Source organism: Palaemon carinicauda, chromosome 37 (genome assembly GCF_036898095.1).
Source record: "Palaemon carinicauda isolate YSFRI2023 chromosome 37, ASM3689809v2, whole genome shotgun sequence".
NCBI lineage: Eukaryota > Metazoa > Arthropoda > Malacostraca > Decapoda > Palaemonidae > Palaemon > Palaemon carinicauda.
This window is the reverse complement of record NC_090761.1, coordinates 73,245,194-73,270,193: the sequence shown is the minus strand read 5'-3', so window position 1 is coordinate 73,270,193 and position 25,000 is coordinate 73,245,194. Positions and strand designations below refer to the sequence as shown.

The 25,000-nt window shown below is 30.6% G+C and overlaps 1 protein-coding gene and 1 pseudogene across 1 annotated transcript; both read right to left on the bottom strand.

The window, feature by feature from the left end:
• Window positions 1–2,691: 2,691 nt before the first annotated feature.
• On the bottom strand, window positions 2,692–4,049 carry LOC137629370 (pro-resilin-like). The gene is made up of 3 exons (XM_068360621.1): window positions 4,038–4,049; window positions 3,159–3,326; window positions 2,692–3,050 (listed from the first exon to the last, which is right to left on the bottom strand). The coding sequence occupies exons 1-3, from the start codon at window positions 4,047–4,049 to the stop codon at window positions 2,793–2,795; spliced, it is 438 nt and encodes a 145-aa protein (XP_068216722.1). The 3' UTR covers window positions 2,692–2,792.
• A 3,586-nt stretch (window positions 4,050–7,635) lies between these two features.
• LOC137629369 (pro-resilin-like) lies at window positions 7,636–23,849 on the bottom strand (annotated as a pseudogene).
• Between the last annotated feature and the right edge of the window lie 1,151 nt (window positions 23,850–25,000).

Sequence of the window (25,000 nt, the reverse complement as noted above, 5' to 3'; positions counted from 1 at the left end):
GTGGGTATTATTTCCATAATGTTTACTATATATTGATTTTTGGTTTTAATGTAGTGGAAAGCACCTATGAAGTTTTATATATATATATATATAAATATATATATATATATATATATATATATATATATATATATATATACATATTTATATATATATATATATATATATATATGTATATATATATATATATATATATATATATATATATATATATATATATATATATATATATATATATATATATATATATATACATGTATATGTAAATCATCCCTCCAAAAAACAGGTATTTCTTCAAGCATTTGTATGGTAGGAATTAACTCCAGAGTCGATTCTATATTTGAATTTGCTATTTTAATATAATTGAAAGTATTTATGAAGATTAAAATTCATGTTTATTTTTTAAAAAGTTTTACGCAACGAAATTTAATGGCTATGAGGAGAAAATAGATTTTCACATTAGCATACAAGATATCAATGTAATCAGTAATACTGAAATGAAGTTGAAAAATTAAGCTTGAACTTGATTAGAGGTGTCCAGAGATTACAATATATCGAGTAAAGTAACTTCAAACTTTTTATTACCTGTACATTAGAACTTTTCTATACTGAAATTTGATACGCCAAAGTAGATGTAACATTTCTCTTGTTTCATGCAAGAGACAAAGTTTTTCGGCCCTATTATAAGTTAGAGCTTGTAAAAGTACATTTTACGATATCCACAATTGAAAACCAAAAATATAATCTACAGCTGATAGTTAAACATGATCATTAATGCTTTCATAGGGCAGGAATAAGGTTATAAGGAGTAATTATATGATATCGAAGACATATATTGGTTTATAGCATTCGTTTTCTGTCTCCTGTAGCAACAGTGCCTACAATAAGAATTTTAAAGTGTTAAACCGAAATATGCACTTGATACTAAAGGTAGAATATATTTATTCTGAACCGAATGATTTCCCCAAAGACCTGGAGACTAATATAAAGTAAGTGGTTCAAATCACTATCTTCTCTACTGTATATATTTTTAATTGAAAATTAAAATCAGCCAAATTGAATAGTGGGTGTTATAATGTATGATTGAAAATAGTAATGAACGATGGGCAGAAGTATAACGCTATATATATATATATATATATATATATATATATATATATATATATATATGTATATATATATATATATATATATATATATATATATATATGTGTGTGTGTGTGTGTATTTGTTTATATACACCTGCATACACACACATATACACACACACACACACACACACACACACATATATATATATATATATATATATATATATATATATATATATATATATATATACATATACATTATATATATTGATCCATTTATTACCTTAACCAAATAAACGTATGCTTACATCTTATCATTAATGAATATTTCTAGTTCATATAATGAAGACATTCATCTATAACCGGCTTGACAAATCTGTTTATAATCACAAATGAAAAATATTGAATCAGGTTCGAATAAGAAACTAGCATATATATCTCCTCAAAATCGTTTGTCTTGGAAGAGAAAAGTATACTGTCATGTAAAGTTCAGAAATAAGTATTCTGGTAGCCTGACTGAAACGTCGTTGGCAGGCAATCTGATGGACTTGTGTTCGAGACCCGATCAAGCTCGATTGTTATTTGTTTTAGTGTCTGTAACCTCACCAGCCTTCATAGCTAAGGATGGAGGTTTCAGAGGAGCCTATAGGTCTACTTGCTGAGAAATTAGCAGCCATTGCCTGTCCCTCCTTGGTCCTAGCTTGGAGGGAATGGTTCTTGAGCGTTGACCACATAGAAATATAGTCAATCACTAGGGCATTGTCCTGTTAGGATATTATCATTCTCCCTTGCATCTGCCATTCATGAACGACCTTTAAACACTGTTCATTCCACCATCAATTATCCCTTAACCCCAATATTTTTATATTGCTTAAAATCTTGAATTTATTTTGGTCGTAAAAATTACTCAGTGGCAGAAACGAGCTTCCGATGAACAAACTATTCTATAATTTGTAATTTTGATTTTACAACATATGAAAATATCGATAACAAGAGAAACTAAATATTTGTGAATATCCATGCATTCTAATTAACATTATTTTTCAGTTATCTCATAAAAAATATGTTCATATTCAATCAAGAGATGTTAACTTTAAATTCTCTAAGTCCTTTTAATATCAATTAAATGGGCTTGATATAGTTTAACATTTTTATTCTTAGAGATTGCTTATCTGTGAAATATTTATTTAACCTTTAACTAGGTATTCATAATAATTCTATTTGAAGAATTTTTTTTTTTTACCAAAATATAAGTTTTTTTTTGGTAATTTACCCTAAATGATACTCAAAAGCATTCATGACTTTGAATACATTTAACCATATCTATATTTTTCAATACTTATTAGTATCGTTTTGACATCAAATGATCAGAGTTTTGTCAAATATCACTTTATAAATATAATATCTATTGGACAAGATAAGATACTGATAATGAAAACTATATTTCAGCATCCCACTTAATTACGTATCCTAATTTTTCGTTATCATTCCCATATAAATTCTCAAACTGCCATTCAAAATCAGTTAATTTCCAAAACAAAGTAGTTGTTAGGTCCCTAATAATTTTGTTATTAAAACAACAGAGACAATTGTGGTTTTCCTTTTATTAAATTATAACTATGCATAAATACAACATGAATATAATATGGAATTCTCATTCAGTCGAGGATATGTTCAGAAGTATGATATATCAGTTCCTCCTTAGGCGTATCCTACTTTAGGAGCAGGTTGGTATCCCTGAGACTGCTGGGGATACTGCGCCTCTCCCTCGTAGGTGACTTGGGCCACGTATCCCGAGTCTCCGTCGACGGTGTAAGTGACTCTCTGGAGACGACCGTCGGGAAGCTGCACGAAGTAGGATCCCTGGGTGTTGTAGCCGTCGCGGGATTCCTGGTGGCCGAAGTCGTTGCTGGAATAGTCGTCCTTCACGGCGTAGTTGAAGTCGTACTGAGCTGGACCCTGGTAGGATATTTACATTAGCTTAGGATTTATAGTTTTAGTGAATGATGTTAATATATAGGTTGATATACTATAAACTATGGTTATAAAGATGCAAGAAGGTCTTACCGTAGCAGCTGGAGCACCATAGGATGGAGAAGGTGCGCTGTAGGACGGAGCTGGAGCATTGTAGGTAGGAGCAGGAGCATTGTAAGATGGAGCAGGAGCGTGAACTGAGTCAGCAACAATAGAGGCCACAGCAATGGCTGACAGAATCACTACCTGGAAAGTGTTTCTCTAATGAAAATTCTGTTGCAAAATACATTTTCATTTTTCAGTGATGGTTAAATTGAGAGAGAGAGAGAGAGAGAGAGAGAGAGAGAGAGAGAGAGAGAGAGAGAGAGAGAGAGAGAGAGAGAGAGAGAGAGAGAGAGAGAGAGAGAAAAAAAATTGTGTTTGTATGTGTTTGTATGTTTCATTTTGATTGTGAAATTTTATAAATCTTCATCACTCCAATTTTCCAGAAAACATGGATCAATTTACAGAGTTTATTCAATGACTATCATATTCTACTTAATACAATAAGATATGTGTATAGACTACTCAGAGAACAATATTTTACCCTTTTTCTGAAATTTGAATATTGATTTCAGTTTGCAAAAGAAAATAACTAATTCTTTGTAAAGAAATATAATTCACTAATTTTTTGCAGATATTCAAATAAATATCATTCCTCATGGAATTTAAAGTTCTTGGAAATCCTTATGATAAATTCTATATAGATATTTTCATGGAATCCTAGGGAAGTTATCTCATTTTTCTATACCTTAAATCAGGATAGGGAGAGCAAGGTAGTCAACTGGGAATATTCTAATTAAAAAAAGAAAAGTTAGAAATATTTCCATATAAAATGTGACACTTGAAAAAGCAAGATGATTTCTATACCTAGTATTTCTCAGTGATTTCATGTTGAACATAAGAAAAGGAAGTAACTCCAATTTCCTTTACCTTAAAAGTCATTATTGTGGGTGGAAGACAGACAGGAACTGATGACCTGAACAGAGGAGCGAGTTACTTATATACATGGCCAAAGTGAGAGCGTTTCGTCCTTGTAAATTATTCTTCCCTATAACGTCTCTGCCTTCGTGAAAGATGTGACGTCATGAAGCTTCCAGCGAATGGAAAGCAGAGGAGACCTCACGGAGCTTCGGAAGACTCGATAATGTGGATCAGAATTATCCCCCAAAACAGGTATTTCTTATGGTATTTGCATGGTGGGAATTATTTGCATAGTTTTTCGAAATTTTAGTTTAATGTTTTAATGTACTGATAAGTACTTATGAAGATTAAAATAAGTCTTTTTGCATAAGTTTAAATATATATATATATATATATATATATATATATATATATATATTTATATATATATATATATATATATATATATATATATATATATGTGCACATATATATACATACATATATATATATATATATATATATATATATATATATATACATATATATATATATATATATATATATATATATATATATATTGCACATATATACATACATATATATATATATATATATATATATATATATATATATATATATATATATATATATATATATATATATATATATATATATATATATATATATATATATATATATATAGGCATTTGCATGGTGGGAATCACTTTCATAGCTTTTAAAATTTTGAGTTTACAGTGTTAATGTATTGACAAGTACTTATAGAAAATATATATTTATTTAGGCCTTTCCATCGCGGGAATTATTTTCTTAGCTTTCCTAAATTTGAGTTTACTGTTTTAATGTATTTAAAAGTTCTTCGGAAACTTAAAATTGAAGTTATTTTTTTATAGATTTTTTAAGAAATCAGGTATTTCTTCAGGCATTTTCGTTGTGGGCATTATTTCCATAATGTTTCCAATATATTGATATTCTGTGTTAATGTAGTAGAAAGCACCTATGAAGTTATATATATATATATATATATATATATATATATATATATATATATATATATATATATATACATGTATATGTAAATCATCCCTCCAAAAAACAGGTATTTCTTCAATCATTTGTATGGTAGGAATTAACTCCAAAGTCTGTCCTTTATTTGAATTGGCTGTTTTAATATAGCTGAAAGTATTTATGAAGATTAAAATTCATGTTTTTTTTATAAAGATAGTTTTACGAAACGAGATTGAATGGCCATAAGGAGAAAATAGATTTTCACATTAGCATACAAGATATCAATGTAGTCAGCAATACTGAAATGCGGTTGAAAAATTAAACAAGAACTTGATTAGAGTTTTCCAGAGATTAAAATATATCGAGTAAATTAACTTCAAACATTTTATTACCTGTACATTAGAACTTTTCTTTACTGAAATTTGATACGCCAAAGTAGATATAACATTTCTCTTGTTTCATGCAAGAGACAAAGTTTTTTTCGGCCCTACTCTTATAAGTTAGAGCTTGTAAAAGTGAATATTTACGATATCCACAATTGAAAACTAAAAATATAATCTGCAGTTGATAGTTAAACATAATCATTAATGTTTTTCATAGGGAAAGAATAAGGTTATTAGATTAATTATAGGATATGGAAGACATATTGGTTTATAGCATTTGTTTTCTGTTTCTTATAGCCTCAGTGCTTACAATATGAATTTTCAAGTGTTAAACCTAAATATGCACATGATACTAATAGTACAATATGTTTATACTAAACCGAATGATTTCCTCTCTCTCTATAAGTGTTGCAAATCACTATCTTCTCTACTGTATATATTTTTAATTGAAAATTAAAAACAGCCAAATTGAATAGTAGGTGTTATAATGTATAATTGAAAATGGTAATGAACGATGGGCAGAATTATTACGCAATATGTATATATATATATATATATATATATATATATATATATATATGTATGTATATATATATATATATATATATATATATATATATATATATATATATATATATACTGTATGTATATATATATATATATATATATATATATATATATACTGTATGTATATATATATATATATATATATATATATATATATATATATATATATATATATATATATATATATATATATATATATATAACTGCGTAAAAATCACAGGAAAACGTGATGCTGAGATGCAGAAGAACCACAGGGAAAATGAAATTATGAAATATAAGATTAAGTTCTGACTAGTTTCGTGATACCTTTTCAGAGGAGTGATTTATTGAGAGAGGTTTCTTTACATTTTATAGGGAAAGTAAACGTACGAACATATATATAGAGGCTTATATAACAATGACACTCCCATACCAGCTACCTTGGCAGTTATCAGGTGTTTACTGGGTGGCGATCAAACCTCATTAGACACCTGCCAAAAAGGGTCATTTCTGGTGACCGGTAAATTCTTGTTTTGATTTTCAATACAGTTTATTTATATGAATAACGGTAGCCTTATTACATAGACATATACATACGTGTACACATACTGGTATACATATACAGATACATATATAGACTTACATATACATGTCCTTACACATGATTATCATATATATATATATATATGTATATATATATATACATATATATATATACACACACACACACACACATATATATATATATATATATACATACATATATATATATATATATATATATATATATATATATGTATATATATAAGTATATATATATATATATATATATATATATATATATATATATATGCACATATAACATTATTTCCATAAACATATAATTATATATATATCAATACTTATATCTAGCATAACCCTATATAGTGCCAATGTACTTATGCATACTATATAAAATAATTGTACCCTTCAGTGAATGGTAGCTAGGTCTAAATATTAATTTCACAGTGAGGTAAATTATTCGCAATACATTCAGTTCTACATTAAGTGGTTAAAGTTTTATATATAGCTTACAAATCTCTTTACATATAAAGGCGTCTAGTTTATACATTCCATGTATAAATAACTTGAATATTGGACATGGAATGTTTAAACTCGACACCTTCATTTCTTAAGGGATTGCTTATCTATAAAATATCCATATAATCTTTAACTAGGTGTTCATAGTAATTCTATTTAAAGACAATAATTCAGCAAAATCTTATGTTTTGATTAATTTACTTAAATTATCCTTAAAAGCACTTATGACTTTGAATACATTCAACCATATCTATATATTTCAATACGTATTAGTATCGTTTTGATGTCGAAGGATCGGAGTTTTGTCAAATCTCATTTTAATACTATGCTCTTCATATATAAGAGGCCAAAAATATCTATTGGTCAAGATAAGATACTGATAATGAAAACACTATATTTCAGCATCCCGCCTAATTATGTATGCTAACGTTTCGTTATCATTCCCATATAAATTCTCAAACTACGATTCAAAATCAGTTAATTTCCAAAACAAAGTAGTTGTTAGGTCCCTAATAATTTTGTTATTAAAACAACAAAGACAATTATGGTTTTCCTTTTATTGAATTATAACTATGCATAAATACAACATAAATATAATATGGAATTCTCATTCAGTCCAGGATATGTTCAGAAATATGATATATCAGTTCCTCCTTAGGCGTATCCTACTTTAGGAGCAGGTTGGTATCCCTGAGACTGCTGGGGATACTGCGCCTCTCCCTCGTAGGTGACTTGGGCCACGTATCCCGAGTCTCCGTCGACGGTGTAAGTGACTCTCTGGAGACGACCGTCGGGAAGCTGCACGAAGTAGGATCCCTGGGTGTTGTAGCCGTCGCGGGATTCCTGGTGGCCGAAGTCGTTGCTGGAATAGTCGTCCTTCACGGCGTAGTTGAAGTCGTATTTAGCTGGACCCTGGTAGGATATTTAGACTAGATTAGGATCATAGTTTAAATGAAGGATTTCAAAGTATAGATGGATATACTATAAACTATGGTGATAAAGATGCAAGAAGGTCTTACCGTAGCAGCTGGAGCACCGTAGGATGGAGAAGGTGCGCTGTAGGATGGAGCTGGAGCATTGTAGGTAGGAGCAGGAGCATTGTAAGATGGAGCAGGAGTATGTACTGAATCAGCAACTACAGACGCCACTGTAATGGCTGCAAAAATAGCGACCTGGAAAGAATTTCAATATGGTAAGTTTGATCTTCAGAAATCTTATTAATAAATTACAAGTCATCCTTCTCCAGACGGAGTCGTGGGTAATTTTTTTTCATACAGAGTATGGAATTTCATGGCGTCATTAAGGACATCCTGGTCACATAACCCACATTACTAGGAGCTTGTGACTGCCAGTGTATAATATTTTTTAGATGCAATGAGATTTATATTATAGGTTTAAGTATTTCACGACCTAATAATGTCGAGTTTATTGATTTTTTCCTAAATGAACATTATATTTGAAATAACTATCTTGAATATATTTTTGCAAATGTAAAATTACTTTTTATTTAGATTGCGTGCTATTTTAGTCATTGGATACATTTAAAAAATCTAGAAATTACTCTTAGAAAAATAAGTTTTTCCACATTATCAATTACCTTGAGACTCATGATTGTAGTAGTGATATTCCAGTAAGAACTGATCACCTCAACAAAAGCCAGGGCTTATATATGCATCGCCAAAGTGACAGGGATCCCCTAATCATCCTTGCATAGGACACCTCCCCCATCAGACTCCTACCTCACGAAATACTATGACGTCATGTTACTCCCACTGCAGGTGAAAGCAAGAGAGACCTTGAAGAGAGTTCAAATGACCTAGACATTTGGATCTAACTCATCAACTAAGGCAGGTGCTACCTCAGGCATTTTTTTAGGTTTTGTGGTTGAGGAATTTTTTCTTTCAAATCTGTGCAATCTTCAATTGCTATTGCACTTCATATCCATTTCTTTTATAAGATTTTAATATATTTTTATCAAGGAGTGAAAAAAATATGTTTATTATATGAAGGATTTAACAATGTGTTTCTCTTCTGATACCATATTTGAATTTTTTTTGGGCCCATTTCTTTCATAAAATTTCAACCGATTTCTTAAATGAAGTAGGAAAACCATTTTTTTATTATATGATGTATTTTACAATGTGTTTCTCTTATGATATCTATTTTGAAACAATTAATTTTCTACTTCTCTTATAAATTTTGAACTAACTTTTCAAATGAGGTAAGAAAACCATTTCGCTATTATATGCTGTTTCACTTTTTATAGTAAAAGACAAGTTTCTTCCTTAAATTATCAGTTTATGTAAATTTTACGCATTTGTAAAATTAGCAATCACCTTAAAAAGAGCAGATGTATTGGAAAATGTATTAAAAATAGGTTGAAAAAAAACATTTTAAAGAATCGAATGTTATTTCAAACTGAATATGGGACCTTTACGATGTTATTAAGAAAATCACTCTATCATTATTAAATTTTTACTTTTTACTTTTTACAGTTTCTCAAATAAACACACATAAACACACAAACAAGGGATAAAACATAACCTCCTTCCAACTTCGATGGCAAAGATAATCAACTAATGGACGACTCGTAAATCAAGAAACACGCAATCATTATTATAGTTTTCATTTTTGCTTTTTTACAGTTTCTCAATTAAACACACATAAACACACAAACAGGGGATAAAACATAACCTCCTTCCAACTTCAATGGCAGAGATAATCAACTAATGGACGACTCGTAGATCAATGGATTTTTAAACCTAAGCAAATAATTCTTTAAAGAAAATGGTAGATATGATTGACTTACTTTTTTATAAGATTTCTTTTTAGATATTAAGTTTATACTCATAACGATGCTTCTGCTACTGGTTAATTCACAATAAATCATGTTGGGTATAGGACGGTGGTCATATTATATAATGTACTATGGATTTCATAGATATCAGATGGCATCAAATGTGCTTTCTTTAAAAGTACCAGAAGGAGAAAATATAGAATAAACTTTTGTTTCATAGGAAGCAATATACAGGATAAATATAACGAAAGATGGCTATAAAAATCCTAAAAATATCCTGTATTTTATAAAACTTGTAGTTTTCATCCACGTCCTTGAAAGAGCAGTCACATGTCTTGAGTCTACCTAATGAGGAAAAGGGCCTAGGTTAAATTTCATCAAAGGGCCTCGATTGGATTTCATCAAAGGGCCTCGGTTAGATTTCACCAGTCGTCTCTATCTTGAACTTTTAAAGCAATACTTCTTCATTCAGGATCTCCTACTTCAAGCGTCATAGTCCTCAATCATGTAAGCCTGGGTCTTCCAAATCTTCCAGTGCCTTGTGGAGCCTAGTTAAAATTTTGTGAACTAATCTCTCTTGGGGAGTGCGAAGAGCATAACCAAACTATCTGCACCTCGAATAATCTCTCTGACTGATCATGCTAGAGAGATCAGAGGATTGCGTAAAGGAAATGTTTGATATACAGAATTGCACTCTATTCCAGGTGAGATTTACATCTGAAATAAAGTTTGTTTGTTATATATTAATCTTATGACATAGGATTACTTTTTTTTCAATGTATTTACGGAGCCCGAATGCCACTCGATGGTAATCTCACATATACATTTGTAAAGACAAACAAACATACAAACAAACATATGTATATATTCTGTATATGCAGTATATGTAACACTCACTCATACACACACACACACACACACATATATATATATATATATATATACATATATATATATACATATATATATATATATATATATGTATGTATATATATATATATATATATCAGTGCATACATATATAAGATCATTTGCATGTATATATGTGTACATGATGTGTGGAGAAGAGAGGTTTGCACGTGCATGCGAAGAGAGAGAGAGAGAGAGAGAGAGAGAGAGAGAGAGAGAGAGTATAGTTTTTCAGGAAAATAGGTAAAGAAGAGAACACATGAAATTATCAACGATGGTCGCGAACTCTGTGTGCCTCACATGACAATGACTAGATTACTGATTAAGGCGTTTGTCCTTTTAGAATTTTGACCTTTCTTTTTATCATATTCATGATAATTGAAGAGTAACAAGTCCCTAACAAACTCATTCCAAAATACAGAAGAATCAGCTGTTTCTTGCTTAATTGCCAGAGTAATTTGTTTGTACTTAAGGGGATGCATATTTCCTATACCTTGTATAGATAGTTTTTGAATACTTAAAATAGATATTAACTCCTCATTCCATACGTTAACACTTGATCAAAATGTGAATTATATTCCCTAAGATTTCATTGTTTTTTTTTTTTTTTTTTTTTCTTTTTTTTTTTTTTTTTTTTTTTTTTTTTTAATCAAACCGTAACTAACTTTTCTAGAATTGGTATTTTAACAATTTTTTTGTTGGAAGTTAGTTATTTTCCAAGATAATATTACTTCCAGCTAAATTCCTCTCCCTGAGTAATGGCTTTTGGAGATGGTACAGTTGGGGCATTGCTTGCTTGTCGTTCGTCCAGATTCGTTGGCTCCCAGCGTACACAAGCTTGCCCAGGGGCTGACCATGGCCTTCCCCTTCTAGACTGTTTCTTTATCCATAGCTTTACAATTCATCAATTTCATCCGTGTGTACTCTTCATTTTAGCTCCTCATGAATGGCAGAGGCAATGGACAGTGGCATTGCCCTGATAAGCAGGACAATGCTCTAGAGACTGACCATATATCACATGATCTGCGCCCAAGGCTACTCTCCACGCAAGCTAGGACCAGGGAGAGCCAGGCAATGGCTGCTGATGACTCAGCAGGTAGGCCTACAGGTTCCCCCTAAAATTCACCATCCATAGCTCACAAGGATGGTAAGGTTGCAGTCACTAAAGGAATTAAGGAGTTTGAGCGGGACTCGAACAAACCGTCAGGCGCTTACCAAGCAGGGACGTTACTTATAAGGCCACAACCTATATTGCTCAGGTAAATTTTCCTAATTAATTTTATATTCACATTTCTAAACCATCACTTCCAACTTAACTTAGCTTAACTTTTCATCCTGTACGTTATTATAGAAATAATTTAAATACTAAGTTCATTATCTGTATTGGATAGAATACTTCAAATTCTTTTATTTCATCAGAAAACCTAGCTTAGATTTCTCTCTTTTAAAACTTCATGTATTTACTGTAAAAACAGGTTTGCATTGTAAGGAAGGAATATCATGATTATTTCAAACCTTTCAAATATATTGTCCTTATTTTGAATTGATATAACTTTCCTTCTTTAAATTTACTTTTAATTTTCATGTTATGACTACATAAATAAATAAATTTTATCCAAGAAACTTTTTAAGGAAGATATTTCTTCAGGGATTTATTTTATCTGTGAAACTTTCCTATTGAGATGAATTAATGATGAACCGGGCTTATAAATTCACTTTCCCCTCAAGTATAGATTAATAGGAATTGTAGAAGTTTTATTGGCATAAGAAATTGGTTTTATGCAGCATTAGCAACATATGCAGCCATTTCTAGTCCATGGTAGGTCATAAGCTTCAGACATGTCCAAAGTCATATCTAGGTAATTATTGGCATATCAGAAACATTATGCTTAATATATATATATATATATATATACATACATATATTTATAAATATGTATATATATATATATATATATACATATATATATATATATATACACACACACATATATATATATATATATATACAAACATATATGTTTATATATATACACACACATTTTATATATATATATATATATATATGTATATATATATATATATATATATACATATATATATATATATATATATACAATTAACAACAGCAAAAACAACAACAGATGCAACAATTTAAGTCGACTACAGGACAGTCTTCAGAAATGTCCTTATTAATGTATGGTTTTTAGCCTGTTTTCCTTACCACGCTGGCCACTGCGGATTGATGATGGTGGGAGACTTTAGTTTGATATCTCACAGTAAACCATCCTAAATACAGATGACCCTGACTAGTACAGCTTTGCTTATCATGATGGTACACAAACCCTATCACAAAATTTCGGTATCCCCACTCAGAAATACTAATCATCATCATCATTATTTCCTCCTACTCCTATCGACGCAAAGGGCCTCGGTTAGATTTCACCAGTCATATCTATTTTATGCTTTTAAGTAATTTCCTATAAGAGTAATGAAAATCCTAATTGTGTTTTTTTTTTTATTGCAATGAATATAAATACATAATAAATACAAAGACAATTCACTTAAATAATCTGTGTCATATTCGGTTTAAATTATATTTTTCAGTTTATCCTTAAGCGTATCCTACTTTAGGAGCAGGTTGGTATCCTTGAGACTGCTGGGGATACTGCGCCTCTCCCTCGTAGGTGACTTGGGCCACGTATCCCGAGTCTCCGTCGACGGTGTAAGTGACTCTCTGGAGACGACCGTCGGGAAGCTGCACGAAGTAGGATCCCTGGGTGTTGTAGCCGTCGCGGGATTCCTGGTGGCCGAAGTCGTTGCTGGAATAGTCGTCCTTCACGGCGTAGTTGAAGTCGTACTGAGCTGGACCCTGGTAGGATGATAGATGATTTAATATCATTTTTAATTTTATAATTAATTCTTTTGGAAATTATATTGCAAAGATGTATACCTCTTTAATCTTAAGGTCCTACGGTAGCAGCTGGAGCATTGTAGGATGGAGAAGGTGGAAAAGGAGCGCTATAACGTACAGGTATTTAATATACAGATCAATATCCTAATAACTTCTGTATTAGATGTTCAATCATGAAATAACTTCATATTAATATAATCAACTATGCTAACATTACTTTTGTAAAAATATTTTTGGATTGAACATTTTTTAATACTTTTTAATTCAAAATAAGAAATGTAGCTTATAGCATTCTGCTTTTCCAACTATGGTTGTAGCTTAGCTAATAATAATAATAATAATAATAATAATAATAATAATAATAATAATAATATTAATAAAACATGATTTTAGTATCTACACAAAGTAGTTAATGAAATTGTAGTCACAAACTGTTAGCATAAAGTCTTACTGCGGCAGCTGGGGCACTGTAGGAAGGAGCAGGAGCATTGTAAGATGGAGCAGGAGCATTGTAGGATGGAGCAGGAGCATTGTAGGATGGAGCAGGAGGATGCACAGAATCAGCAATGGCTGAAATCACTGCGATAGCGGCGAAAATTGCGACCTGAAAGTTTATGAAGATCGTAAATTAGACCAGTTTGCTAATGTTAAAAGATGGTAAGGTACTTTATTAAAAATTTGCATTAAAAAACGGCAAATGTCTGGCAACATTAATTCCAGGATTCTTACTCTTTTAGAAAAACTGATATATTGACGTAAAGGAGTGATATTGCTTTCACCAACCCGTAAAATATATTAACAAAGTAAGGTAAAATTACGGTCGCCTGTATTTTACTGTAATACTGCGGAGAACAGCATATTTTTTAAGGAGAATTTCCGATTACATTTACTTTTTCTTTTTAAGTGTACTATAGCTTTAAAGTATCAATTATAAATCTAGGCTTCACTGTCGAACAAAAAAAGATATCTAGTCAGATTTAAGAATATAGTAGCAGGGTACGAGTCAAATATGAAATCAAAAATATTTTTGAGAAAGGGGCAAGTATACAAGTTTATCAGTGTTAGAATATAAGGTACTACACATTCAAAGTCTTAATTATAAATCTAGGGTTTACTACTGAACAATAAAAAAAATATCTAAACGGATGTTAGATAAATGTGGCAGAGTGCGAATCAAAATTATTATAAAAATCTTATTGATAATCACGTATATGAATATAATCTCTGAAAAGCTTATAGCATTTTATGATCCAATATTCATTATCCTTTATATATAATATGCTAATTTTCCCGCATGTGAAATAAAAAGGCCAAATAATAGCCTGAAAAGGCATACAATCCTTACACCCTGAAATGTGTAATATTAGCAAGAATATACAAAATTTTACCTTTACCTTAAGAGACATGATTGTGTGAGCGAGTCAAGTGGAAACTGATCAGCTGAGGAAAGAATTGGCTTATATATACATCGCCGAGGTGGGATCCTACCTCCCTATTTTACCGTATTACAAAATAGCCACCCATTCCGCTCACCCCCCCCCCCCCCACTCCCAACCCACCTTCAGCCCATCTAATGCCTTTCCAGACTCATTGATGGCAGGAGACCCTGACGAAACAAGAGGATTCCAAAACCACACAATGAGCCTCGGACTGTTTGTATGTTGTGAAAAGATCGAGGAAATAGCATAGCTTTTGGTTTTAATGGGTTTGTAATCTTTCATTTACTGATATTTTTTATACGCCGCTTAATTTTACTTTTATTTATTCTTAATCTTTTATTTACTAAGGTTCATATATATAGTTTTATTTCATCTGTTTTTAATTGATTTTTTATCTTTGACGTTCATATATATAGTTTTATTTCATCTGTTTTTAATTGATTTTTTATCTTTAAATTACTGAATTTTATTTCATGTGGTTTTAAATGATTTTTTTAACTTTGAATAAATGAGTTTTATTTCATGTGGTTTTAATTGATTTTTAATCTTTGAATTACTGAATTTTATTTCATGTGGTTTTAAGTGATTTTTTATCTTTGAATTACTGAGTTTTATTTCATGTGGTTTTAATTGATTTTTTTACTTTGAATTACTGACTTTTTATTTCATGTGGTTTTAATTGATTTTTTATCTTTGAATTATTGAGTTTTATTTCATGTGGTTTTAAGTGATTTTTTTTATCTTTGAATTACTGAGTTTTATTTAAGGTGGTTTTATATGATTTTTAATGTTTTATTTACTTAATTTTATTTTAGTAAATTTCCGGGGCTTTAATTGATTCCTAATCTTTGATTCATTGAATTATGTGGTTTTACGTGAATTTTAATCTTGGATTTAGGGAATTTTTATATATGCAATTTAATTTCATTAGATTTCTATTGATTTTTAATCTTGTATTTACTTAACTTTATATAATAAGTTTTATTCACATGGTTTTAATTGATTTTCAATCTTTGATTTACTGAATATTATATATTCAGTTTTGTTTGATGTGTTTTAATTGAGTTTTTAATATTTCATTTACTGATTTTATGAATGCAATTTTGTGTTATGTGGATTTAATTCATGTTTAACCTTTTATATGATTATCTTATGTATGCATTTTTATCTTAAATGGTTTTCATTGGTTTTTTATTTCTTATTTACTATTTTTTTATATACAGTTTTATCGCACGGGTTCTTTTTATTAATTTTTAATCTTCCATCTACTGAATTTTATAAATGCAATTCCATTTCATGCAGTTTGGATTCATTTTTAATCTTTTATATATTGATCTTTATACATGCAACTCCCTGTGGTTGTAGTTGATTTTTACGCCTTCGTTTACTATACCTTTTCAAGGTAGTATCATTCCGTATATGTAGAGTTAAAGGCTTGAATGAAAGTAAAATAAATTTTAATGGAGTAATCAATCGAGGTATTAAACTGTATTCAATTTTATATTATTAAAAATCAAAACATGTAAATTGATGATTTCTCTTTTCTTGATGCTAATTCTAATTCCTGGCTATTGTCTCTCAGTTTACACAATTAAGGTTTAATGCAGCACTGTTTAATGAACTGTTGAAAGCAATAGGTAAAAAGTCAATATGTTTCTTTAATAGGAAGTGTAGGCCAGAGTCTGTTTTTGTAACGTATTGCAGCATGCACATACAAGACACACACACACCCAACACACACACTAACACACACACACACACACATATATATATATATATATATACACACACACATATATATATATATATATATTTATATATATATATATATATATATGCATATATATATGTATTCATATATATGTATGCATATATATATATATATATATACATATATATATATATATATATATATAAATATATATATGTATATATATATATATATATACTGTATATATGTGTGTGTGTGTGTTTGTGTGTGTCTGTGCGTGTGTGTGTGTGTTTTTGTGCGTGTGTGTGCAATATATATACCTGCAGTTTACACAATTAAGGCTCACTTTAGTATTATTTAATGAACTGTTAAGGACAATACGTAATATATAACAAGTTTAATTTCACTCAATATGTTCCTTTAATAAGCATTGTGAGCCAAAATCTGTTTATTTTATGTATTGCAGCAAACAAACACACACAAACATACACACACACACACACACACACACACACACATATATATATATATATATATATAATTGTATGTGTGTGTGTTTGTGTGTGTCTGTGTTTATGTGCGTGTGTGTGCAATATATATGCCTATATGAATACAACTGTTTTCCGCATGTGTGCATGTGTGCACACCTTCTCATGTATATACAGCATAGATAGGCATTTTCAATATTTATCCTAAACTGTATACTCTCTCTAAAACATCAAGATTAAAATTCTCATCTTCCATGAAGTGAAGAAAGTGGTTTGGCCTGGTGTACACCATCCTTGAACATGAAATTAGGATTTTATGATAATTTGTAGGATCTTGAAAAAAAAGCAAACTCTAACAAACAAACATATTTTTGTCCAGTTATGGTTTGCTTGATTTTGAAGAATATTAGTGTTAAAATGTTCTATAACGCTCGATATTGACATTGTGTGGAGTGGTGCATTGGTACGTTGAAGAAATGAGCTATTTAGTACGGATATTGAAGTTGCAAGTGGCCTGTCTGATGGTAAACAAGAATGCATAGGTAAGGGCAATGGATTTAAAGTCTTTCATTATTATTATTATTATTATTATTATTATTATTATTATTATTATTATTATTATTATTATTATTATTATTATTATTATTATTATTATTATTATTACTTGCTGAGCTACATCCCTATTTAGGAAAGCATCATGTTATAAGTCCAGTGGCTCCAACAGGGTAAATAGCCCATTAAGGAAAAGGAAACAAGGAGAAATAAAATATATTGAGAACAGTACCAACATTGAAATAAATATTTCTTATATAAACTACGAAAACCTTAACAAAGCAAGAGGAAGAGAAATAAGATAGAATAGTGTGCCTGAGCGTATCCTTAAGCAAGAGAACTCTAACCCGAGACAGTGGAAGATTATGGTACAGCATATAAGTGTTAAAGTGTTCTATGTAGTTGGATCCTGGCATTTTGTGAAGTGGTGTGCTGGCACACAGAAGAAATGAGTTATTTAGTACGCTCAAGGTCTAGCTACTACCAGGGACTTTGGAAACTGCAAGTAGTCTGTGTATTGGCAATCATGAATAAATATATAAGGAAAATAGATTTAAAGTCTCTCAGACAAGATATATTTCCTGGTTGAATGTAGTGATTCAAATATTGACAATAACTATCCACGTATTCGTCAGGTTTCGTTTAGATCATGTGATCTTGGAAAATATAATTCGCTTAGTGATTTTAGAATGCAAGTCATTTATTATTCATAGAGTAAAAAGATATACGTATTTTCATTATTTCTAAAGTTAAAAAGGAAAATTTGACCAGTGGTATAAAATAATTAATCGGGATTATCAAAGGGAAGAGACTCTTTAGCTATGGTAAGCAGCTCTTCTAGGAGAAGGACACTCCAAAATCAAACCATTGTTCTCTAGTCTTGGGTAGTGCTATAGCCTCTGTACCATGGCCTTCCACTGTCTTGGGTTAGAGTTCTCTTGCTTGAGGGTACACTCAGGCACACTGTTCTATCTAGTTTCTCTTTCTCTTGTTTTGTTGAAGTTTTTAGAGTTTATATAGGAAATATTTATTTTAATGTTGTTACTATTCTTAAAATATTTTATTTTTCCTTGTTTCCTTTCCTCACTGAGCTATTTTCCCTGTTGGGGTCCCTGGGCTTATAGCATCCTGCTTTTCCAACTAGGGTTGTAGCTTAGCATTTAATAATGATAATAATAATAAAGAGATCTACCAGCCCATTGAGTTAAAATTTGCCTCCAACAGAGCTGGCTCGAATAAATTGTGTAGAGAACAACAATAATATATATTAAATCCGATTGATAAGAAAACGAATTAATGATATAATTTCGTCTATTATTTCATGTTTCTTGAAAACGTTAAAATCTTAATTACAGAAAATTATTCAGAATCCGATAGAATTTCATAATGTTTTCTGACCTAAACATATATTACTTTGCATTTAAAAACTTTATTGATAAAATTACTATCAAGTTATGCCACTGTTCTCTTTTCTATTCATTCAAATAAGGTCAACATTAAAAAAACCGATCAGATAAAATATCATTATGTTTTCTGACCTAAACATATGATCTCTTTGTATTTAAAAAACTGCATTAAGAAAATGACTATTAACGCTGGGCACTGTTTTATTTTAGATACGTTTATTCAAAAAAGACCAGAATAAAAAAGACTCCACATTTTCCAATAAGCATGAAGCACCTGTCAAAAGAGAGAGAGAGAGAGAGAGAGAGAGAGAGAGAGAGAGAGAGAGAGAGAGAGAGGAAAAAAAAGAAAGGTGAAGCAATACTTAAAACTGTGTTATCTTCACGTACAATCAAACCAAGAGCTTTACTATCAACCTACGCTTCTGTTCTATTTTTTATTTATTCAAATAAGGCCAACATAAAAAAAAAAAACAGATCGCCAAATCTCCACTATTTCCAATAACAGAGAAGTATGAAGCTCCTAACAAAAAAAAAAAAAAAAAAAAAAAAAGGTGAAGTAATAAGTAAAACTGGGCTATCTCCACGCAAAATAGAAAGCCGAAATAAACCTGTGGCATTGTTCTATTTTCAATATGTTTATTCAAACAAGGCCAACATAAAAAAAAAAAAAAAAAAAAATAAAACAGATAGCCAAATCTCATCCGTTTCCAATGGCAGAGAAGCACCTACCCAAAAAAAGAAATGTGAAGCAACCCTTAAAACTGGGTTATCTTCACGTATCTTCACGTTACAATCCAAAAGCCGAAATAAAAGGCGTAACTCTCGAAATCCCAGTAACACCACCAAAGGCGAAAGCTGAGCTCCAGAACCTTGGAGAGAAGCAAGATGACCCAGCTATCATGATCGGTCTTCATCGCTCACAGCTCTTATTAATTTGGCCTCTGGTCTTCGCGAACCACAAAAGTGTTCCTTGCGTGGAGGAATTCGTTCATTAGTAATTTTAACCTTTTTTTCGAAAAGGAAAATAATTCTTTTTGGATATCATCGATGGTTTTTTGCGTCTTCTGTTTGACAATGATATTTCAGGGTGTTGTAGGAATCGTGATTTGGAGGTTTTTGAAAATGTAATTATAGGACTTTTTGAATATTTATTTTTGAAGTTAGTAAATATGTATTATATGTGACTAGAATTCTCAAAAAAGATATAGTTATGCGTATAATTTAATGGAGAGAGAGAGAGAGAAGAGAGAGAGAGAGAGAGAGAGAGTTTTGAAATGCATATTAAAAGGGGGTGGTTTATATAATCCTTACATTCTGATACTATCAACATGTTTATGCATACTATCATGCTGGTAAAAATGAGAGAGAGAGAGAGAGAGAGAGAGAGAGAGAGAGAGAGAGAGATTTTAATATATATTAAAACAGGACATATATAAACCTTACATTCTGATACTATCAACACGTCTATGTAAACACTCATGCAACTAAAAGAGAGAGAGAGAGAGAGAGAGAGAGAGAGAGAGAGAGAGAGAGAGATGCATACATAATCCTTACATTCTATACTATCATCGTTTGTGGTTTCATTTGCCCTGACATAGTTAAACAAGGAAAAAAAAAATAACAAAAAAATAAAGTCCAAAAAATGCGCTTAACAAAGAACAATTCTTTCATCATAATCTTGTTTTGTCTTCAGGGAATGTTCCATGGATATTTTTCCTTTTCCACTTGATTATTGATCGTGATCTTTCCGTGCCTTTAAAATACCTTCTTTGACGATGTGAATATCGTTTAACTATAAGGCGAGTATACTATATTAGTTTATTGATGTATTTACAGTTTTTCAGAAAAATATATGTAAAAATGTTTGATTTAATCGATTTTGATGGTTGTTCCATACAATATTAAAATTATGTCTATAAAACACGCACTAGTACCTTTTTTTCATGTCCACACACACATACACCACACACGCATACACACACACATACACACACACACACACACACATATATATATATATATATATATGAATATGTATGTGTATACTGTATGTACATACACACACACACTACATATACATACATATATATATATATATATATATAAATGTATATATTATACTATATATATAAATAAATGTATATATATATACTGTATATATATATATATATATATATATATATAAATTATATTATCATTTCACTATCTGAGCAGAAGCTATGGATCAATGATGTAGAATATAAATGGATTTTGAGGAAAGATATTGTAATGTTTAATTTTTATTTTGGAAAGTGATAGTCATAATATTTGACCATATAGCAAGATCATTATAATTGTAACTCTATATTGCTTGGCTAGGCTTAGAAAACCGAAGATAGATTTCATCATTTATGGAAAACATAAGAAAAAGAGAATGTTAATATAAATTAACTTATTCCAAATGGGGACACGTTTGTCGAAAACAATTTATTTTGAAAGCATATTTATAACTATACATGAGAATTATAAAATAGTTATATATGCTGGTTTCCTACATAATTCATTCATAAAGACATTTGAACTTTTTTTAACGGTATGATCAGAGGAAATATTGCAGAAATATAAGAGATATATAAAGTTATTTAACTTAAGCTCTTAGTGTTGCATTTAATCCGAATAAACGAATTGAATAGGGGAATGAGGAAGATTCCCATACGTCAAAATGAATTAAAAAAGTGTGTTACGATTAAGGACACTGAATTTCAATGCTGATGATTATAATAGGTAAATTTCATGTATGGGTTTAGGAAAGCTGCCAGGATTTATTATGAATTTGGTAATATAGGAAGTAGGAGCAACCTCAGGATGGGACAGAACATAAAACCCTAGTTAAGGGCCAGAAAATGCTAAATCACTGAAAAATATACGCTCTTACATCCCCTCTTTTTTCACATAGCCTCTATAATGTTTATAAACGCTTCCAGAAGTCTAAAATATTTGGATTCAAGACCACAAAACATTGACTGCACTGCCAAGGAAGAAATTATTGAACAAACAACTGTCTTATAGAGATAATCATGTTGTATTAAGTATGAATAAACTAGAATTTATAAGATATTCAAAGTCAAAGTGAAGTAATATCAAATGCAGATTTTTGTTTTTAATCTAGTATTCAATCCAATCTAATACCTGCCTTGTCTTTGTCATTGTTTTTCTCCATAGAAAAAAAATGTCTGTAATAGGAGGTATATCTTTAAATGTTATCAATACAGAGAGCTGATCTTACATGTGATATGTCTTAAGCACGTTCATAGTTTTAGTATGTTGTTTAACATGGTAGTCTAATTTGTAAGGGGAAATTAGCGAGTAGTTGATAGACTAGTTTATCTTATCCCTTTTCCAAATGATGTTTTTGTCTTATATTAAGAATGGAATGTCTACTTTTCCAATCATTATTATTCAATTGTGTTAGATTTCATCCAAGATATCCCTTTATTTATTCAAGTTTATAAATAACAATACCTATGTTAACAAAATGTATTCATAATTATTAATCTAAGATGGTCAATGAAAAATTTTTTGTAATAGCTCTTTTTTTATTACACCTCAAATCCATATAAATAAATCATAAATACACAGAATAAGTGTTCCATCACACGAAAGTTCAATAAACAATCCTTTCGATATCCATCTTATGCATATCCTACTTTAGGAGCAGGTTGGTATCCCCTGAGACTGCTGGGGATACTGCGCCTCTCCCTCGTAGGTGACTTGGGCCACGTATCCGAGTCTCCGTCGACGGTGTAAGTGACTCTCTGGAGACGACCGTCGGGAAGCTGCACGAAGTAGGATCCCTGGGTGTTGTAGCCGTCGCGGGATTCCTGGTGGCCGAAGTCGTTGCTGGAATAGTCGTCCTTCACGGCGTAGTTGAAGTCGTACTGAGCTGGGCCCTGGTAGGATGATAGATAATATATTAAGGTTTCTATTTTTTTATCATCAATTCTTTATAAATTATATATCAAAGGTGTATATCTGTATAATCTATGTTAAGGTCTTACGGTAGCAGCTGGAGCATTGTAGGATGGAGAAGGGGCGCTATAAGTTGGAGCTGGAGCGTTGTAGGATGGAGCAGGAGCATTGTAGGTTGGAGCAGGAGCACTGTAGGATGGAGCAGGGGAATGGACAGACTCAGCATTGGCAGAAATAACTGCAATAGCAGCTAGAAGAACGAACTGAAAGGATTTTAACTTCGTTAGTAAATCGTATTCCTAAAGGTGAGCACCTATCTCCTGCACTACTTTCTTCCCTCATTAAGATGAATTCCTATCTCAAGATTATCCAGTCCCAAGTAAGACTTGAGCCTTTATCATCAATACAGACATATCTAATATCTTCAGACTGAAATAAAAAAGCAATCACAAGCGATAGATTATAGATCAACATCTTAAAAGTGACCAAGAAAAGAAAAAATGGAAGTATTATTTGCTTTTCTACCTTAAAAGCCATAATTGAGTAGAGAGGTTCGGTGGGAAGTGAACTTACTGATCGAAGGTATAGCTTATATATCTATCTGCAGGACTAGTAGTATACCTCCCTGCATCCTGCCACCCAACCCTGTGACGTCATCCAATGTTATGACGTCACTAAATGTTATGACGTCACTGGGTCTTGTTCCACTTCGTGGAAGGGCTTTCCATTTTATAAACAAAACCTTCGGTTTTGATCAATTGTAGGTTACGGGTCCCTTGTGAGTATTTACATTTGCTCCCTTGAATTGAATTATTGATTATTTATTAATGTAAATAATTAAATTACTTCTATGAATATTATCAGTGTCAAAAATGACAATTATTGTCAGGGAATAATTTATAATAAATGGCAGAGATATTGAATATATGGAGTATATATCTCTCTCTCTCTCTCTCTCTCTCTCTCTCTCTCTCTCTCTCTCTCTATATATATATATAAATATATATACATACATATATATATATATATATAAATATATTTACATATATATATATATATATATAAATATATATACATAATATTATATATATATATATAAATATATATATACATATATATATATATATATATACATATATATACACACACACACACATATATATATATATATATACTTATGTGTGTGTGCATATATATGTGTATATATGTATATATATATATATATATACTTATGTGTGTGTGCATATATATGTGTATATATATATATATATATATACATATATGATTTCATGTAGATTTATGTTTTGAAGACTGATTGCAATACGTAATCCTCGTAAACCTCCAATGAAATTCAACGTCTTCAATGTAGGATTATCCATGTAAACAGATCACTTATTTTCATTATATGAAGTTTACTTATCCAGTATCTTGTATTCCTAACCTGTTTATATAACATGGCGCTAATTTCATTTTTAGATATATATATATGCTAACCCCCTTCCCAAAATAAACGTATAATTGAACACCATATTAAAGCATTGCTATGTTCAAATAACACACTGACTAAAGTAAAGCTGAACTAATCCAGAAATCCTGAATTTGCCGCGATCAGTAATATGGTGATTTCTTCTTTTATTTCTGGACCTATATGATTAGTGCATATTATCATTGATATTACAGATTTCAATAGACAGAGGAGAAGAAGATGGATGTAGCAGAAATGAGAATGCTTAGGTGGATGTCTGGGGTGACAAGAGAGGATCGGATTAAATATGACTACATAAGGAGGTC